The sequence below is a fragment of the Rana temporaria genome, chromosome 1, assembly GCF_905171775.1.
Source record: "Rana temporaria chromosome 1, aRanTem1.1, whole genome shotgun sequence".
NCBI classification, from domain to species: Eukaryota; Metazoa; Chordata; class Amphibia; order Anura; family Ranidae; genus Rana; species Rana temporaria.
Genome location: NC_053489.1, coordinates 85,440,968 through 85,460,572, shown reverse-complemented (window position 1 = coordinate 85,460,572; position 19,605 = coordinate 85,440,968). Strand labels below are relative to the sequence as shown.

At 46.4% G+C, this 19,605-nt stretch overlaps 1 protein-coding gene across 1 annotated transcript in view; it reads left to right on the top strand.

Annotated features, from left to right (window-relative positions):
• The first annotated feature begins 1,417 nt into the window (after window positions 1–1,417).
• SLC30A5 (solute carrier family 30 member 5) overlaps window positions 1,418–19,605 on the top strand; it is a 62,552-nt gene continuing 44,364 nt past the window's right edge. Inside the window, exons 1-4 of the mRNA XM_040339837.1 lie at window positions 1,418–1,738; window positions 9,492–9,614; window positions 11,951–12,017; window positions 18,517–18,602. Coding sequence (XP_040195771.1) covers window positions 1,668–1,738; window positions 9,492–9,614; window positions 11,951–12,017; window positions 18,517–18,602 — 347 coding nt within the window. The 5' untranslated portion in view covers window positions 1,418–1,667. The remainder of the gene's footprint in view (window positions 1,739–9,491; window positions 9,615–11,950; window positions 12,018–18,516; window positions 18,603–19,605) is intronic.

The following is a 19,605-nucleotide window of genomic DNA, read 5'->3' as shown; positions in this document are numbered from 1 at the left end:
AATTAAATTAAAATATATAAAAAAAAAACATATTTTTTTTATAAAAAATAAATAAAAAAAGGAGGATTGCCATCCAGGGCCCTGGGTCCTCCGGACCTCTAAAATTAATAAAAAGAAATTGGCCCTTTAATAAAAAAATAATATAAAAGTAAAAAAAGGGGGGGTTGCCATCCGTGCCCCTTACAGGTGTACTGCCTGTACCCCCCTGATGGCGGCCCTGGATATAGATATATATAGATATCAGGGGTCAAGTCCTGGGGAAAAAAGTGTGGGAACTCCCACCCAAGATCCACTCCCCCACCCAAAAAAGAAAAATGATAAGCCCCATACACACGGTCACACTTTTTGCCAACCAACTTAAAAATCTGCAAGTTTTCTAATTTGTCTGACCGTGTGTACGCTCCATCGGACCAACTTTTTCAGGTTTCATCCAACAAAAAGTTGGGTCTGCAAATGGACCAACTTTTCGGCAACAAAAGTCCGATGGTGCCTTGTCTGGCTGTGTGTACAGCAATCCAACCAACTTTTGGACAAAGTGCAAATACGCATGCTCAGAACCAATGTTAAAAGCAACAAACAATAGCAGGGGGTATTACACAATATTGGCAGGGGGTATTGCGCAGTATTGGCAGGGGGTATTGCACAGTATTGGCAGGGGGTATTGCGCAGTATTGGCAGGGGGTATTGCACAGTATTGGCAGGGGTATTGCAGGGATGGCTGAGCATGGATGGTTGGATCTGTGACTGCAATTGTCACAGATGTCAAAAAACGTCATTTGAGTACAGTGTTGCATGACCGCACAGTAGTCATTCAAAGTGTGACAGTGCTGAAAGGTGAAAACTGGCCTGGGCAGGAAGGGGGTGAAAGTGCCCAGTATTAAAGTGGTTAATTAAAAAATAATTGACTTTAGAAACACTTAAGGGGTTGAGTTACTAAAGGGAAATCCACTCTGCACTAAAAGTGCACTTGGGAGTGCAGTCGCTGTAGATCTGAGGGGAAGATCTGAAATGAGGGGAAGCTCTGCTGATTTTATCATCCAATCATGTAGAAAGAAAAATGCTGTCTTTTATTTTCCTTGCATGTCCCCTTCAGGTCTACAGACTTGTAGTGCAAAGTGGATTTGCCTTTAGTAACTAACCCCCATAGGCAGGGGAAAGTTTTTGTTTGGTCAGAAGGAGGAAGTAAGAAAACTGCCCCGATTCCCCCATCCACACACTTGTCTGATTTGCAATGCTGGCTGTCATGCTGATCCAATGACATCACTACAAGTATGCAGATTAGAGGTTGTGACTTCACTGTCACTCGACAGGCTCTCCTTCTCCCTTCCAGCACTAAACCTGAGCGAGTCTATGGTATAGTAATGAGTTACATAGCGCCCCCTCCCGTCCATATGTCTGATGTGAGATGAGAGAAGTCTTGTCCCCGCCGGGTCCCCGTAGCCCGGTGACGTCACCTCCATCTGACGCTTCCTGCTCCATCATCACTACGGGCCGGCGAGCTGGCAGTGCTGGAGGCTGTATAGCCGGAATATGGTTCCTGTGGCCGGCTGTCACCTCTCCGCCCTCATGTGTTCCCCGACACCCTCTGCCCACAGCGAGGAGCAGCGGCGGTAGAGGGCCGGGGGTCCTTTCGCCTACAAGGGATCCGGTGCTGTCCGGGCAGAGCCATGGAGGACAAATACAGCAGTAATGTGATGAGTACGGGGAGGCTGGGCCCTGTGGATGCCCCGGAGTCCAGGTGACCGGATCTTCTATTGTGTGCTTACTACACTGACAGGTTCCCTTCAGTACTACATATCCCCTCCCCCTCCATACTACATATCCCCTCCCCCTCCATACTACACTGACAGGTTCCCTTCAATACTACATATCCCCTCCCCCCTCCATTCTACACTGACAGGTTCCCTTCAATACTACATATCCCCTCCCCCCCTCCATACTACATTGTCACTGACAGGTTCCCTTCAATACTACATATCCCCTCCCCCTCCATACTACATTGTCACTGACAGGTTCCCTTCAATACTACATATCCCCTCCCCCTCCTTACTACATTGTCACTGACAGGTTCCCTTCAATACTACATATCCCCTCCCCCTCCATACTACATTGTCACTGACAGGTTCCCTTCAATACTACATATCCCCTCCCCCTCCTTACTACATTGTCACTGACAGGTTCCCTTCAATACTACATATCCCCTCCCCCTCCATACTACATTGTCACTGACAGGTTCCCTTCAATACTAAATATCCCCTCCCCCTCCATACTACATTGTCACTGACAGGTTCCCTTCAATACTAAATATCCCCTCCCCCTCCATACTACATTGTCACTGACAGGTTCCCTTCAATACTACATATCCCCTCCCCCTCCATACTACATTGTCACTGACAGGTTCCCTTCAATACTAAATATCCCCTCCCCCTCCATACTACATTGTCACTGACAGGTTCCCTTCAATACTACATATGCCCTCCCCCTCCATACTACATATCCCCTCCATACTACATTGACACTGACAGGTTCCCTTCAATACTACATATCCCCTCCCCCTCCTTACTACATATCCCCTCCCCCCTTGCTTCTCTTAAACCCCTCCCCTCCACAACATGACCCCCCATTTTTATTCCTCTACATCCCCCCCGTCCTGTGAGAACACAGGAGAGAATGACATGCTCTACTCCGAATGCCTTCTGGGATATACATGTCGCTTGTCCCAGGTGGCATTGACTTCCATACAGTGTGGGCAGAGGAGAATGATGGGCACGGTGGCACATCTTTGTGGGTCTGAGCCTAGAAGAAACATCTGCCAACCAATGACATATGAAGGGGTGAGGGTGAAGTAGGGGTGACTCTGCTGGGAATGGGGGATCAAAGGGGACCTGTAGCTCTGTCCTTTATGGGAAAATCAGAGATTTTCTGTAAAGAGATCCTATTGGGTCTCCACAGTTCTAGAATGTGCAGGTCCCCTCTGTAGAAGATAAATACACCAATCCCAGCAGCCTGTGTCTGCCGCCTCCCCTCTGTGTGTCTGCCGCCGCCTCCCCTCTGTGTGTCTGCCGCCGCCTCCCCTCTGTGTGTCTGCCGCCGCCTCCCCTCTGTGTGTCTGCCGCCGCCTCCCCTCTGTGTGTCTGCCGCCGCCTCCCCTCTGTGTCTCTGCCGCCGCCTCCCCTCTGTGTCTCTGCCGCCTCCCCTCTGTGTGTCTGCCGCCTCCCGTCTGTGTGTCTGCCGCCGCCTCCCCTCTGTGTGTCTGCCGCCGCCTCCCGTCTGTGTGTCTGCCGCCTCCCGTCTGTGTGTCTGCCGCCTCCCGTCTGTGTGTCTGCCGCCGCCTCCCGTCTGTGTGTCTGCCGCCGCCTCCCGTCTGTGTGTCTGCCGCCGCCTCCCGTCTGTGTGTCTGCCGCCGCCTCCCGTCTGTGTGTCTGCCGCCGCCTCCCGTCTGTGTGTCTGCCGCCGCCTCCCCTCTGTGTGTCTGCCGCCGCCTCCCGTCTGTGTGTCTGCCGCCTCCCGTCTGTGTGTCTGCCGCCTCCCGTCTGTGTGTCTGCCGCCGCCTCCCGTCTGTGTGTCTGCCGCCGCCTCCCGTCTGTGTGTCTGCCGCCGCCTCCCGTCTGTGTGTCTGCCGCCGCCTCCCGTCTGTGTGTCTGCCGCCGCCTCCCGTCTGTGTGTCTGCCGCCTCCCGTCTGTGTGTCTGCCGCCGCCTCCCCTCTGTGTGTCTGCCGCCTCCCGTCTGTGTGTCTGCCGCCGCCTCCCCTCTGTGTGTCTGCCGCCGCCTCCCCTCTGTGTGTCTGCCGCCGCCTCCCGTCTGTGTGTCTGCCGCCTCCCGTCTGTGTGTCTGCCGCCTCCCCTCTGTGTGTCTGCCGCCGCCTCCCCTCTGTGTGTCTGCCGCCGCCTCCCCTCTGTGTGTCTGCCGCCGCCTCCCCTCTGTGTGTCTGCCGCCGCCTCCCGTCTGTGTGTCTGCCGCCGCCTCCCGTCTGTGTGTCTGCCGCCTCCCGTCTGTGTGTCTGCCGCCGCCTGCCCTCTGTGTGTCTGCCGCCTCCCGTCTGTGTGTCTGCCGCCTCCCGTCTGTGTGTCTGCCGCCTCCCGTCTGTGTGTCTGCCGCCGCCTGCCCTCTGTGTGTCTGCCGCCTCCCGTCTGTGTGTCTGCCCCCGCCTCCCGTCTGTGTGTCTGCCCCCGCCTCCCGTCTGTGTGTCTGCCGCCTCCCGTCTGTGTGTCTGCCGTCGCCTCCCCTCTGTGTGTCTGCCGCCGCCTGCCCTCTGTGTGTCTGCCGCCGCCTCCCGTCTGTGTGTCTGCCGCCGCCTCCCGTCTGTGTGTCTGCCGCCTCCCCTCTGTGTGTCTGCCGCCGCCTCCCCTCTGTGTGTCTGCCGCCGCCTCCCCTCTGTGTGTCTGCCGCCTTCCCCTCTGTGTGTCTGCCGCCTTCCCCTCTGTGTGTCTGCCGCCTTCCCCTCTGTGTGTCTCTGCCGCCTCCCCTCTACCACACTCCTTAACATTCATCTCACCTGGGAGTGTCTGTGTTCCTTCCAGTGCCCCGGTGGGGTTTGAAGGATGGAATGATGATGGTGGGCGGAGGGCACAGACACACTCCCGGATTGGTTGAATGTTGAAGACACAGGCTGCCTGGGAGGTGAGTGTATTTCTACTGTAGGGGCCCGGCTGTTTTATAACCCACCATAAACGCCAGCCTTTCCTTTATCTCGGGAGATCCAGTATACCTGTACACACAGGGGCCCCAGCATAGCATCATCGGACACTTTATTAGGTACACCTGTTGATTTGCTTGGTAATACAAATCGCTAATCAGCCAATCATATGGCAGCAACGCGATGCATTTAGGCATCTAGACGTGGTGAAGGCGACTCAAACCGAGCATTAGAATGTGGGAGAAAGGGGATTTACATGACTTTGAATGTGGCATGGTGTGTGGTGCCAGATGGGCTGGTCTGATTATTTCAAAAACTGTTGATCTACTGGGATTTTCATGCACAACCATCTCTAGGATTCACAGAGAATGGCCTGAAAAAGAGAAAATATCCAGTGAGCGGTAGTTGTATGGACGAAAAATGCCTTGTTGATGTCGGAGGAGAATGGGCAGACTGGTTTGAGATAATAGAAAGCCAACAGTAACTCAAATAACCACTCATTACAACCAAGATATGCAGAATACCATCTCTGAATACACAACGCATCGAACCTTGAAGCAGATGGGCTACAGCAGCAGAATACCACACCAAGTGCTACTCCTTTCAGATAAGAACAGGAAACTGAGGTTACAATTCGCACAGACTCACCAAAATTGCAGAATAGAAGATTGGAAAAACATTGCCTGGTCTGATGAGTCTTGATTTTAGCTGTGACATTCAGATGGTAGGGTCAGAATTTGCTGTAAAACAACCTGAAAGCATGGATCCATCCTGCCTTGTATCAATGGTTCAGGCTGATGGTGTAATGGTGTGGGGGACATTTTCCTGGAACACTTTGGGCCCCTTAGTACCAATTGAGCATCATTTAAACACCACGACCTACCTGAGAATTGTTGCTGACCATGTCCATCCCTTTATGACTACAGTGTACTCATCTTCTGATGGCTCCTTCCAGCAGGATAATGCACTGTGTCACAAAGCTGAAATCATCTCACCACTGGTTTCTTCAACATGACAATGAGGTCTCTGCACTCCAATGGCCTCCACAGTCACCAAATCTCATCCAATAGAGCACCTTTGGGATGTGGTGGAACAGGAGATTTGCATCATGGATGTGTAGCCGACAAAAATATAGCAACTGTGTGATGCGATCATGTCAATATGGACCAAAATATCTGAGGAATGTTTCCAACACCTTGTTGAATCTATGCCACAGGCAATTAAGGCAGTTCTGAGGGCAAAAGGTCCAACCTGGTTTTAGCAAGGTGTACCTAATAAAGTGTCCGGTGAGTGTATAATCGGTGCAGCAGCTGCCAATAACAAGCAAACAAAATGCAGATTTTAACCACAACTAAGTAACAGCAGCACCAGCTCTGATTTATTCTTTGATAATGTAACGATTACAAATATAAAACAAAGTAACACATATTGTGCAAACATCCACCCAATAATATAAACAAAAACCAAAGTGATACGCGCTCTACAAATAATGTACCAAATTCAATAATATGTCCAGTCCCATAAATTCAATTCAAACTACTGACACTATATAAATCCTGTATAATAATAATAAAACAAATATGAAGCTTGGTGCTTGATCAGAGCAAATCCAAACTCTAGTGCATTAGCCCTTTGATTAGCATTTTAATGTGCTCCACCACCAATTTCCACCACCAGAGGGAGCTGTTGGTATATATCAAAAACCAGCATGCATGCTCAAATGTGGAGATTTCATCAGGATACTTTCCCAGCAATGTATTACATCAAACACAACTCCTCTCATAAACATCAAACAAAAAAAAGGAGTCTTTCATTGAGCAATATTGTCTGTTTTATTACCGCTTGCCGACTGCCTCACCTAGATATACTTTGGCAGAATGGCACAGGCAGGCAGGCAAAGCGACGTAAAGGTATGTTGCTTTAAATCTGCCACCTAGCGCCCACGCCCGACGCTCTGTAACCGTACCCACGGACTATTTGTCCGCCGGGGTGCCCGTGATCAGGTCACGGAGAGGCAGAACGGGGGGATGCCTTTGTAAACAAGTCATCTCCCTGTTCTGCCTAGTGACAGGACACTGATCTTCTGCTTCCTGTCATCGAGAGCAGTGATCACTGTCAGGTCACTCGTAGCCCAGCCCCCACACAGTTAGAATCACTCCCTAGGACACACTTAACCCCTTCCCCCCGCCCCCTACTGGTTAACCCCTTCACTGCCAGTATCATTTACACAGTATTCGGTGCATTTTTACAGCACTGTTCGCTGTATAAATGACAATGGTCCCAAAATAGTGTCAAAGGTGTGTCTGCCGCAATATCGCAGCCATGATAAAAATCGCTGATCTTGGTTATTACTAGTAAAAAAAAAAATAATGCCATAAAACTATCCCCTATTTTGTAGACGCTATAACTTTTGCTCAGACCAATAAATATAGGCTTATTGCGTTTTTGGTAAAAAAAAAAAAAATATGTAAACAAAATATGAATCGGCCTAAACTGAGGAAAACATTTTTTGGGGGATATTTATTAGAGAAAAAAGTAAAAAATATATAGCTTTTTTCAAAATTGTAGCTCTTTTTTTCGTTTATAGCGCAAAAAATAAAAACCGCAGAGGTGATCAAATGCCAGCAAAAAAAAGCGCTATTTGTGGGGGAAAAAAAGATGGTAAATTTTGTTTGGGTACAACGTTGCACGATCGTGCAATTGTCAGTAAAGCGACGCAGTGCCAAATCGCAAAAAACAGCCTGGTCATTCAGCAGCCAATTCTTCCGGGGCTGAAGTGGTTAATAAAAATTAAAATCTTCACCACACACTTACATTAAAAAGGTGTCTTCACCAACACTAGTTTAAAAGACATCCAGACGTCAGCATGAGCTGGCTCCAGCCACTCTCCTATAGCTGAAATCTCTAACCCAATGAACTGTGATCACGTCCACAAGCCTTGCCCTATGCCCTTTGTGTCTCGTAATTGGTACTTTATCACAGAATAATCAGAGCTAGCGCTGCTGTTACTTGTTTGTGGTTAAAAAGGAGTTGATTTACTAAAACTGGGGAGTGCAAAATCTGGTGCAGCTCTGCATAGTAACCAATCAGCATCCAGGTTTTATTGTAAAAACTTAATTGAACAAGCTGAAGTTAGAAGCTAATTGGCTACCATGCACAGCTGCACCAGATTCCCAGTGCTCCAGTTTTAGTAAAGGCCATCTCCATCACCTGAAATAAAGGTAAAATCCAGCGGTGAGAGTGACGGTTCTTTAAAACACCTTCTGGATTGTAAAATGCACCATCAGAGTTCCCACTTCCCAGAGACAGCAGTCATAGGTGACCAAAACACAGCCTGCTTTCCAATTCACAGAACTGCCAGACCAACTATGGAAATAAACCATTTTAAGGTTTTCTACGGCTCAAAAACTGCCCAGGTTTGTTCTGACTTCAGCTTCTAATGACTGCAACATGTGGCAGAATATGGGATTGACATCATAATAACATGCTGGGATGGAAAACTTTGGTTGCAGAACTGACCAAATACAGATTATTACACAAGTAAGGTCTCATGCAAACGGGGAAATTAAAAAACTCTCCTAGAAGCTTTTTCCTTCTGGCAGCAGCATTTTTGACGCTTGTAAAAGTATCTAATGCTTTGCAGTCCCAAGTCGCATGACAAGTCACACTAGTGGAAACTGAGCCCAATGCCGCTTACACACGATCGGATTTTCCGATGAAGAAAGTCGCATGGACGTATTTTATCGGAAATTCCGATCGTGTGTGGGCCCCATCTATTTTTTTACTAATGGAAAAAAGTCCGAACATGTTTTAAATTCTTCTGATGGGAAATTCCGATCGGCTGTGTGGTATTCTGTCAGAGAAAAATCCACGCATGCTCAGAATCAAGTCGACACATGCTCGGAAGCATTGAACTTAATTATTTTCGGCTCAACATGGTGTTTTACATCACCCCGTTTTGGACGGTCGGAATTTAGTCTGACAGTGTGTATGCAAGACAGCTTGAACGAAATTCAGATGAAAAAATCCATCGGATTTTAGACCATCGGATACTCCGATTGTGTGTACGCAGCATGAGGCGTGTTTACAAGATGTTTTCATTGGCCATATTAATAATAATTTATTCTGGCCATTGAAATTAATTAATGGTCAAGAGCTAAGCGTTAGCATGCGCTTAGACGCATCAACCGTTTTTTTTTTCTACCCGAACTCTGCTGTCCCTGGATACAGTGGTTTTTTTTTTTTTTTCCTGCCACTAAAAGCTTCTAAAAGCCATAGTGTGCATGGACACATAGAATAACATGGAGGGGCGTTTAGAAGCAGGAAAAGAAAAAACACCTTACATATTTACATAGGTTGAAAAAAGTCCATCCAGTTCAACCAAAAAATAAATACACTCCCATGTACACAATCCTATGCCAACAGTTGATCCAGAGGAAGGCGAAAAACCCCAGCAGAGCATGATCCAATTTGCTACAGCAGGGAAAAAAATCATTCCTGATCGGATTTACCCTGGATCAACTTTACCTAGAAATGGTAGTGCCCCTGAAAATGCACTTGGAAGTATAGTCGCTGTAAATCTGAGGGGAAGATCTGAATTGAGGGAAGCTCTGCTGACTTTATCATCCAATCATGTGCAAGCTAAAATGCTGTTTTTTATTTTCCTTTTATGTCCCCCTCGGATCTACAGCGACTGCACTTCCAAGTGCACTTTACACTTGGTTTGCACTTGTAGTGCAAAGTGGATTTGCCTTTAGTAAATAACCCCCATTGTGTGCATGAAGCCTAATTGTCAGAGTATCTCTACTAATGCTGGTGATCTGAATGCTGTACTAAACAAAGTTTCTTTTGCAGGCTGACTCGATACATTGTACTTCTCTGCTTCACCAAGTTCTTGAAGACTCTTGGGATCTTCGAATCCTACGATCTATTGAAAGTAGTCCATATTGTACAGTTTATCTTTATATTAAAATTAGGGTAAGTAGGCTTCTTGTTAAGAAACAGTTCTTGTGTCTAAGGTCTGGGTATAGGCACCTTTCAGTGATGATCTTTTAGTTTTAGACAGTGGCAGTGGCCTATATATAACCTTCCTTCATCATCATCACTGACTGCGCATATACATCATCTGTCCTGTTACTGTATTTATAGCTGTATGCAGGACAGATGATGTATATCTGCAGTCAGTGATGATGGTTTCTATATACAGGAAGGAAGGTGGGGGTGTATATACAGCTGTATACACCCACCTTCCTTCCTGTATATACTAATCCCATCCACCCCCTCTATATACAAATATTGTACAGACTGCATATTATGGACACAATGAGATTACATATGATGGGCACAGTGAGGTTAAAATTGATGGGCGTGGTGAGGCTTCATGCATATGATGGGCGTGGTGAGGCTTCATGCATATGATGGGCGCGGTGAGGCTTCATGCATATGATGGGCGCGGTGAGGCTTCATGCATATGATGGGCGCGGTGAGGCTTCATGCATATGATGGGCGCGGTGAGGCTTCATGCATATGATGGGCGCGGTGAGGCTTCATGCATATGATGGGCGCGGTGAGGCTTCATGCATATGATGGGCGCGGTGAGGCTTCATGCATATGATGGGCGCGGTGAGGCTTCATGCATATGATGGGCGCGGTGAGGCTTCATGCATATGATGGGCGCGGTGAGGCTTCATGCATATGATGGGCGCGGTGAGGCTTCATGCATATGATGGGCGCGGTGAGGCTTCATGCATATGATGGGCGCGGTGATGCTTCATGCATATGATGGGCGCGGTGAGGCTTCATGCATATGATGGGCGCGGTGAGGCTTCATGCATATGATGGGCGCGGTGAGGCTTCATGCATATGATGGGCGCGGTGAGGCTTCATGCATATGATGGGCGCGGTGAGGCTGCATGCATATGATGGGCGCGGTGAGGCTGCATGCATATGATGGGCGCGGTGAGGTTGCATGCATATGATGGGCGCGGTGAGGCTGCATATGATGGGCGCGGTGAGGCTGCATGTGATGGGCACAGTGAGCTTGCATATGATTTTTCAGTTTGTTTGTACCCCCCTAAATTTTGAGCACCAGCCACCACTGGGTTTTAGTTATTAATGGATCTGAAAATTTTCAAAATGAGGATTAGAAAACACATCTGAGGCAGCCATGTCTGTCTGTAAGAAGATCTGAAATGCTAGCTCCTTGCAGTAGAAGTATATAGATGTGCAATGAAATAAAAAAAATGATGGTGGCGAAACCGAAAATTCAGGATGCACTTGGCCAAAACCAAAAATTACAGTTTTAAAAAAATGTTTATATTTGTATTTATAATTGTATTGTATTTGATCTTTTAATATCGTGAATTTAAATGAATATGAATTTATTTTTGCCCATTATTGGCATCTTTAGCACAAGAAAAGCTCAATAAAAATCATCCCATTAAATTCTATGTATGTCTTCACACTGGTCCGTTGCGCTTCCTTTGTGGTGTTAAAAATCTTGCTTGCTGCATTTTTGACCGGTTTAAAAAAAATGCACCAAATCGCACCTCCCCTTTTAAATGCATTGAAAACGCATCAATAACGCACCTGTGTTACGATTTTGATGCATTTTTTTGAGGCGCATGACCTAGGAAAAACACCACAAGCATGTTCAAATCGCATCAAAATCGCATGCCTTTTTTTTTTTTTGCTCCATTATTGGCACGTTTTTCTCTGGCAAAACCCCAATAACCCAATTTTTGGATGATAGTTTTCGGTGGCCAAAATCTTAGTGCATCTCTAGTAATTATACTCACCTCCTCATGTGCAAGGTCTCCTACCTTCCTTCCTTTATAGGATAAGCTCACCTCTCTTAAAATGTTACCAGCCCCTGTACCCCCCGCTCACCAATCTGACAGCGGGGATCTTCTACCGCCTGTGCTAGCTGTCACAGTTTGGCTGGGAATAATAATATAAAAAAAAAAGGTCCTGATCGCCGTACACCCAACAAATCTGACCGTTATGCAGATATTAGCAGTCTCAGCCTAGCTCTGTCCAAGCCACGCCCCCAACGTGTCTGTGTGGCTTGGACAGAGCTAGGCTGAGGCTGCTAATATCTGCATAATGGTCAGATTTGTTAGGTGTGCGATGACTGCTGCGCAAATACCTTGTGACATAAGAAATTGAAAAACCCACCAGTTTGATTAAAAAATATATATTGGGGGTTCTAAGTAATTTTCTAGCAAATAATACTGATTGTTACTTGTAAGCAAAAAGTACCAGAAAATGTCTGGCAATCAAGTGGTTAAATACATATACTCTTCTCTCTACAGGTCCGCATTTTTCATGGTTTTGTTTCAAAAACCATTTTCTTCTGGGAAGACAATAACTAGACGCCAAGTAAGTTGATATAACCGCATGGTTTGTTGTACTGAATGTTACGTAATCATGGAGCAGAGAACCCACATCTTTGTGGCAACAAGGCTCATTTTCTAACCCGCTCTAGAGAAATTACAGCCTGGTTGTTGTGGACCTTGCCTCCACTTTCCAAAACACAAATCTTTCTGGAACAGGATTTATATAGTGCCAGGAGTGTGCAAAATAGTGAGGCACTACATGTAAAATATAACTCAAGACACAAAGGATAGGAGGGCCCCGCTTGTGGGAGCTTATAATCTAAAAGGTGGGGGGGTAAGTTATACAAAAGGTAAACTGTGGGGGTGACGGGTTGATAGAAAAAGTAAACATTTAATTTTGAGGTAGACACAGTTAAGCCTGAAGCCTCGTACACACGCTCGGTTTACTCAGCAAGAACCAGCAAGAAAACTGCTGGCAGAGCTTTCTTGCCGAGTAAACCGACCGTGTGTACGAGGCTTTCAGGTTTCTCCACAAGAAAACTTCCTAAAATCTCGATGAAAAAAATACAGAACCTGCTCTCTATTTTCTCGTCGTGATTCTCGGCAGTGTTTTCCTGACGAGAAACCCGAGTGTGTGTGTGTATACTTGCCTGTCGCCATGGAAACCCACGCATGCTCGAAATGACTTTGACGCATGCACGGTAGCTTCCTAGGCATAGGTAGGGTGCAGCAAGATGGCGGCGACTGCATAGAATGTGACAAGCGCATGCTCGTCGTACGCAATGACGTCACCGCGTTCTTGCTTTTCAAAAGAACCGCGGTTCCTTTGAAAGGAGTATCTGTACACTCAGGCCGCGAGAGATTCTTGCCAAGAATCTCGTCAGGGAAAATTTACGTTTTTTTTCCCCGACGAGATTCTGGCCCGTGTGTACAGGGCTTAATACACGCAATCTGATTACCCGACAGGAATTGTGTGATGACAGGCTGTTGTTGGAGAATATACAACCGTGTGTACGCTCCATCGGACAATTGTCGTATTTTCCGCCAACAAATGTGGGATAGCACGCTTTAAAATTGTCTGCCAACAAATGTGTGTTGTCGGATTATTCGATCGTGTGTACACAAGTCCATCGGACAAAACTCCAAAGTACAAACACGCATGCTCAGGAGCAATGCTCACCATAACACAACATTAGCAGAAGTTTACCGAAGGGTGTCGTTAAAGAGCTGAAAAACCACATTGTTTCGTGTTTGTTGGCCGACAATTCATTGCCGTTTGTATGCAATACAAGTTCCCGGCCAACGCCCTTCAGGCAAAAGTCCTACGCTTTGTTCGCAGAAAATCCGATCGTGTGTATCAGGCTTAAGGTTTCAATGAAGAGATGAGTTTTCAGGGATCATCCAAAGGTGTAAGGCCCCTTTCACACGGACGGCTGTTTTTCCGCAGATAAAAACATGTTTATATTTTGCTGGGATTCAAGACTCCAGGCACAGCGGTCAGCTGCTTTTAGCTGCGGTTGCGTTTAGCTGAGGCAAGATATTGAACGGTGATCCGACTTGGATCCCTGCCAATACCAAGCACTGTGTTTGGTATGAATCTTGAGGGGGAACTCCACGCCAAATTTCAAATAAAAAAAAAACGGCATGGGTTTCCCCTCCAACAGCATTCCAGGCCCTTGGGTCTGCTATGGATTTGAAAGTGAACCCCTGTACGCTGAAAAAACGGCGTGGGGGTCCCCCCAAAATCCATATCAGACCCGTATCTGAGCAGCAGCCCGGCCGGTCAGGAAAGGGGGTGGGGATGAGCGAATGCCCCCCCCCATTAATCGTGCCAGGCCGCATGCCCTCAACATGGGGAGATAGGTGCGGCCCCCACCCCACCCCAAAGCACCCTGTCTCCATGTTGATGAGGACAGGGCCTCTTCCCGACAACCCTGGCCGTTGGTTGTCGGGGTCTGCGGGCGTTGAGCATATCGGAATCCGGGAGCCCCCTTTAATAAGGGCGCTGCCAGATCCCGGCCCCCCACCCTAGGTGAATGAGTATGGGGCACATCGTATCCCTACCCATTCACCTGGTGGAAAAATTTTTTAAAAAAACACACTACACAGGGTTTTTAAAGTAATTTTATTAGTCAGCTCCGGGGGGTGTTCTGCTGGGCCCCCCCCCCTCTCTTCTTTAGCTCAAGAGGGGGGGCCCGGGGCTTCTTCAACGTCTTTTTGCAGGGGGTCCTGGTCTTCGCCGCCGTCTGGTTTTCTTTCGCCGGGAGGGGGGGCTTTCTTCTTTAGCTCTCTTTTTACGAGCGCCCCCCCCGTTCCGGGCTTCTTCGACGTCTTCTGCCGGGGGGGGGGGGGGGGTCTTTTCCCAGTCTTCACCCCCACTCTCTTCTTTTAGCTCTTTTACGAGCGGGGGGGTCCCGGGCTTCTGTAGCTTTCTGCTTTTTTTCTCTTCTTCTCTTTTCTTCTTCTATGTTGACACGTCGCTTCCTCCTGCTGTAATGCCGTGTGCGTGGCTCGCACCGCTTTATATAGGCCTCTTATGACGTCACAGTCCCATCATGCTCCAGGTGGTGACAACATAAGGGGCGACCCCGCCCCCTTAAATCGTCACCACCCGGAGCATGATGGTACTGTGACGTCATAAGAGGCCTATATAAATCGTTGCGAGCCGCGCACACGGCATTACAGCGGGAGGAAGCGACGTGTCAACATAGAAGAAGAAAAGAGAAGAAGAGAAAAAAGCAGAAAGCTACAGAAGCCCGGGACCCCCCCCCCCCCCCGCTCGTAAAAGAGCTAAAGAAGAGAGTGGGGGTGAAGACCGGGACCCCGTTTTTTTGGCGTACGGGGGTTCCCCTTAAAATCCATAGCAGACCCAAGGGCCTGGTTATGCTCTTGGAGGGGGAACCCATGCCGTTTTTTTTATTTGAAATTTGGCGTGGAGTTCCCCCCTCAAGATCAATACCAAACGCAGCTGACACAGTGCACTGCGGTTATGTGCCGATAGCTGCGGGACATCGCAGCTGGACGCATTCAGTTCTATTTTTTTTTCTATCCGCACAAAACCGCGGGTAACATAACCGCAGGTAGCCGTAGTGTGTGAAGGGTGTCATAGGAAAGCATTGTGTGCTTCTAGCTGCGGTAAAATCCGCAGCTAAAAGCGCCATTCTATCCGTCCTTGTGAAAGGGGCCTAAGAGTTGGTGGGACAGATTGGGTTGAGGAGTTCCAGAGGATGGGAAGAGGTGACAAGGGAGATAGAGAGCAGGAGGTTTGGAAGCGGCGGAGAGGGATGGTTTGGGTAAAAGTTTGAGATCAGTTTGGTGATGTAGCTCATGTTGGCTTTGTATGTTAGGTTTCTTAATTTTATTTGTTGGATAAGTGGAAGCCGGCAGAGGAATTGACACATTGCTAAAGACGTGTCTGCATAGGGCAACCATATAGGATCTAGATTGTATACAGCACAGATACATTCCTAGGATAGTAAAGGGGCTTACAGTGATGTGATCACATGTATAATAGCTGTTCATTACTGCTCTGAGATTTACCAATTTATTGAAACCTCATGCCTTTTTTTTTTTTTTTTTAAGAGCGCAGCTAAACATCTTTGTGGAACTACAGTATTGCCAAGTGTCATGGCAGTAGACTTTGTTGTTAATCTAAAAATACAAGAGATCATATGACTGGCGAATGATAAGCTAATGCATGGGATGTTGTGCGAGTTATACAATTTCTCATGAATTAACTTATTGACCAATCACAAGCTCACCTTAGCAGATTAAGTCATACACAAATGACAACTATTGTTTAAGTATAGTTGAAGTAAATGCTACAATATACAAGGCTATTAAATATAAACTAAATTATTATCCCGAAAGATATTTACGGATTCCTTCCTATCTATTGCATAAATGGATTCATTGGTCTACGCCTATTAAGACACACACGCACTGCTGCTGGTAAAATTAACATCTTTTGTTTATTCCCAAGGAAATAAGCATATTTCAACTTCACACATTAAACATCACAATATATATATATATATATATATATATATATATATATATATATATATATATACACATACACAAGAGAAAATCAAAGATACTTATCACATCTGTAAAATCAGCTGGTTCAGCAAGGAGCCGAGAGCTCCCATGATGCGCATGTGGCAGGAACCAAGAGGTAGAGAAATAGGGAGAGCTTACTCTTTGGTGTGTGCTTTTAACAATCATTCCCCCTCACCCAAGACCACCCACACTTGCCCATCCAATCAGATAACGCCAAGTCATGTGGCTATTCACAGGCTATTCTGAGCACCATTTTTAATATTCAAAGCAAACTCCATCCATCCATGTCTCAATGCTTGCTGAGAAATCACTTTGAAAAAGAAACCGTAGCATTTCTGGCTGTGGCCATCTTAAGTAAGGGCAGATGATTTGTGTGGCATTTACTTCCTGGTATCCATCTACCCTTAGTTCAGACAAGCAGGCAGGAGGGTGTGCCTAGCTGAGAATACCCCCTCCTGAATACTCCTGGGATATATGTATCATTTGCCTAGACAAGAAACCAGGAAGTAACTGAAATGTATAAAGAAAATAGTTTAAGGAAATATAGTCTTTCTTTTCTATTTACTAACACAGTGTAATGCCGTGTACATACGGTCGAAATTTCCGACAACAAATGTTCGATGTGAGGTTGTTGTCGGAAAATCCGACCGTGTGTATGCTCCATCGGACATTTGCTGTCGGAATTTCCGACAAGAACTCCGACCGTCTGTAGCCAATTCTGACGCACAAAAATCCTAAGCACATTTGGAATCAATTCGACGCATTCTCAGAATCGCTGTTATACGTGTCATGTTCTTGACGTTTGGAATTTCCGACAACATTTGTGTGACCGTGTGTATGCAACACAAGTTTGAGCCAACATTTTGTCGGAAAAAAATCCACGCTTTTGTCTGAATGTCCGATCGTGTGTACGCGGCATTAGGATTAAAAATAGTCAATGTTAACGGAGAGCTTGAAGTTCCACTGTAAGCCATTGTCAGTGTATTCATTAGAGCAAAGTTCTAATTGGCTCCACCTCTATTTCGCCCAGCCTTGCTCCCCATCTTGCCCAGCCATCAACAGGAATGTACTGCAGCTCCTCCTAGCATCATTTTGGCTTGCAAACAATCCCAACAGCTGCACTTTGAGAAAAGTGATGGGCTTTGCAATCACATGATGGGAGCATTTTTTTAAGCAAAAAAAACCCATCTATTTACAATTTTAATTGTATTGGGGTATATGATTACTGGAAGGTAAGTTAAAATAAGCCTTTCCTTCTACTTTATATATTCCTCACCTTTTTTACATGTTACTTACCGTGTTTCCCTGAAAATAATCCCAGGTCTTATATTAATTTTGGCAACAAAAGACCCAGTATGGCTTAATATATTCGCTCTCTCCATGCCTATCAGGAATCCCCAGTTTAAACAAACGTAAAAATACCCAAATTCTTTCTTTTACAATAGCACACAATACAGAATTTGTGTGCCCCTGCAATCCAACAGTGCTAAACACCTCAGCCTTCCTCCACCTCTCCCAGCCACCAGCGAGGGACCCCAGCCCCCCTCCCTCTGCAATGCTCAAAGCAGGGAAGAGGTGACCCCAGCATGTGAGGGAAATAAGAACCTGTAAATACCTTGTGGAGACCGGAGTATCCATGCTGCATACCACACACATGTTGATTGCAGAGGCTCTGCACCGTAGATTCAGTGACCCGCCAAAGCTCTGTGAAGGGAGGGGGACCAAGCTTCCTGCAGACAGGCAGGAGAAGAGACCGGAGTATCCATGCTGCATACCGCACACGTTGATTGCAGAGGCTCTGCACCGTACGGTACTTTCAGTGACCCGCCAAAGCTCTGTGAAGGGAGGGGGGGCCCCAAGATCCCACGCAGACAGGCGGGAGAAGAGGAGACCAGCGGGGAGATCAGCTGAGCGCCGCTCTGTATCAAAGGTACCTGACACCGCTAGAGACACACAGCACACTGCACACCGCCGTAACAGGATTATACCACGTTTCCTCAAAAATCACACAATCACCTCAAACTAGGGCTTATTTTCGGGGTAGGGCTTATATTGGAGCCCTCCTGGAAAATAGCGCTAGGTCTTATTTTCGGGGTAGGTCTTATTTTCGGGGAAACACGTTAGGAGAAGGCCTCATGGCTTATGGTAATTCTGAACAGTGTCCTTTCATTAACATACAACATAGGAGGCCAGGTTCTAGCTCTTTAATGGAGAAGTATGGCCAAAGATGTTTTAGCCATACTTCTCCTATGGTTCACAGGAGTGTCAGCTGACATCACTCAGCCAGTCCAGGCCCTGGTAAGATCCCGACTTTACAGTCAGGATCCACTCAGATGCCTGCCCCCTTTATGAATAGGAGCATGTAATGTATGTAAAATAGGTATTATCCTAGTTTGGCTGCATTTGCCTTGTATTTTGTTTATCATATAACCCGTCTGTTCTATGATCTAGGATGTAGTTAACACAGCCTTTCGTTTCAGTGGATCAGTATTGTGAAGCATGCGGTCGTTGGCTGTATTATCTCACTTCTGTGGTTTTTTGGCCTCACTCTTTGTGGACCATTAAGGTAATTTCATTTCTCCTTTTTGTTATTTAACACCAGATTGGATAGTGGCAGTTCCCGATAAATGCATCAGTAGTTCACACTTTACAAACTACATTCCCACCTTGGGAGACAACAAACCCAACTTAAATATCCTGAAATGTCTATTGGCGTCAGGGGGGTTTGCCCAAACCAGACAAATTTCCTAAATCTGGCTATTATTAGATATTAAATATTGAACCTAATCTGCTTTATTCGGTTTATAGTTCTGTAGTACTGACCTCCCAGGGCACTCAAAGCATTTATCAAATTGGTGTTGGGACAGCAGAATATCATACTTGGGCCAATTTAGACAGGGGCCAGTTAATCTGCCAGCATGTCTTTGGAGTGTGGGAGGAAACCAGTATACCTGGAGGAACCTCATGGATAGTGGCAGATGGTGTCCTTCCAGGCTTTGATTAGAGTATTAGTGCAGTTTTTTTACAACCTGAAATGTATATACAAATGTTTTATATCATTGGCTATAATTTGTGTTTTTAACCTCTTCCATACAGGGCAGTTATACACACTTCCATACCAGGCCTATTCTGGCACTTCTCTCCTACATGTACAAATCATAATTTTTTTGCTAGAAAATTACGCAGAACCCCCAAACATTATATATGTTTTTTTAGCAGACACCCTAGGGAATAAAACGACGGTCATTGAAACCTTTTATCTTGCACGGTATTTGCGCAATAATTTTTCAAACGCCTTTTTTTGGAAATAAATTGTTTCATGAATTAAAAAAATTAAAAAACAGTAAAGTTAGCCCAATTTTTTTGTAAAATATGATGTTACACCGAGTAAATAGATACCTAACATGTCACGCTTTAAAATTGCGCACACTCATGGAATGGCGCCAAACTTCGGTACTTAAAAATCTCCATAGGCAACGATTTGAAATTTTTTACAGGTTACCAGTTTAGATTTACAGAGGAGATCTAGTGCTAGAATTGTTGCTGGCACTCTAATGCACGCGGCGATA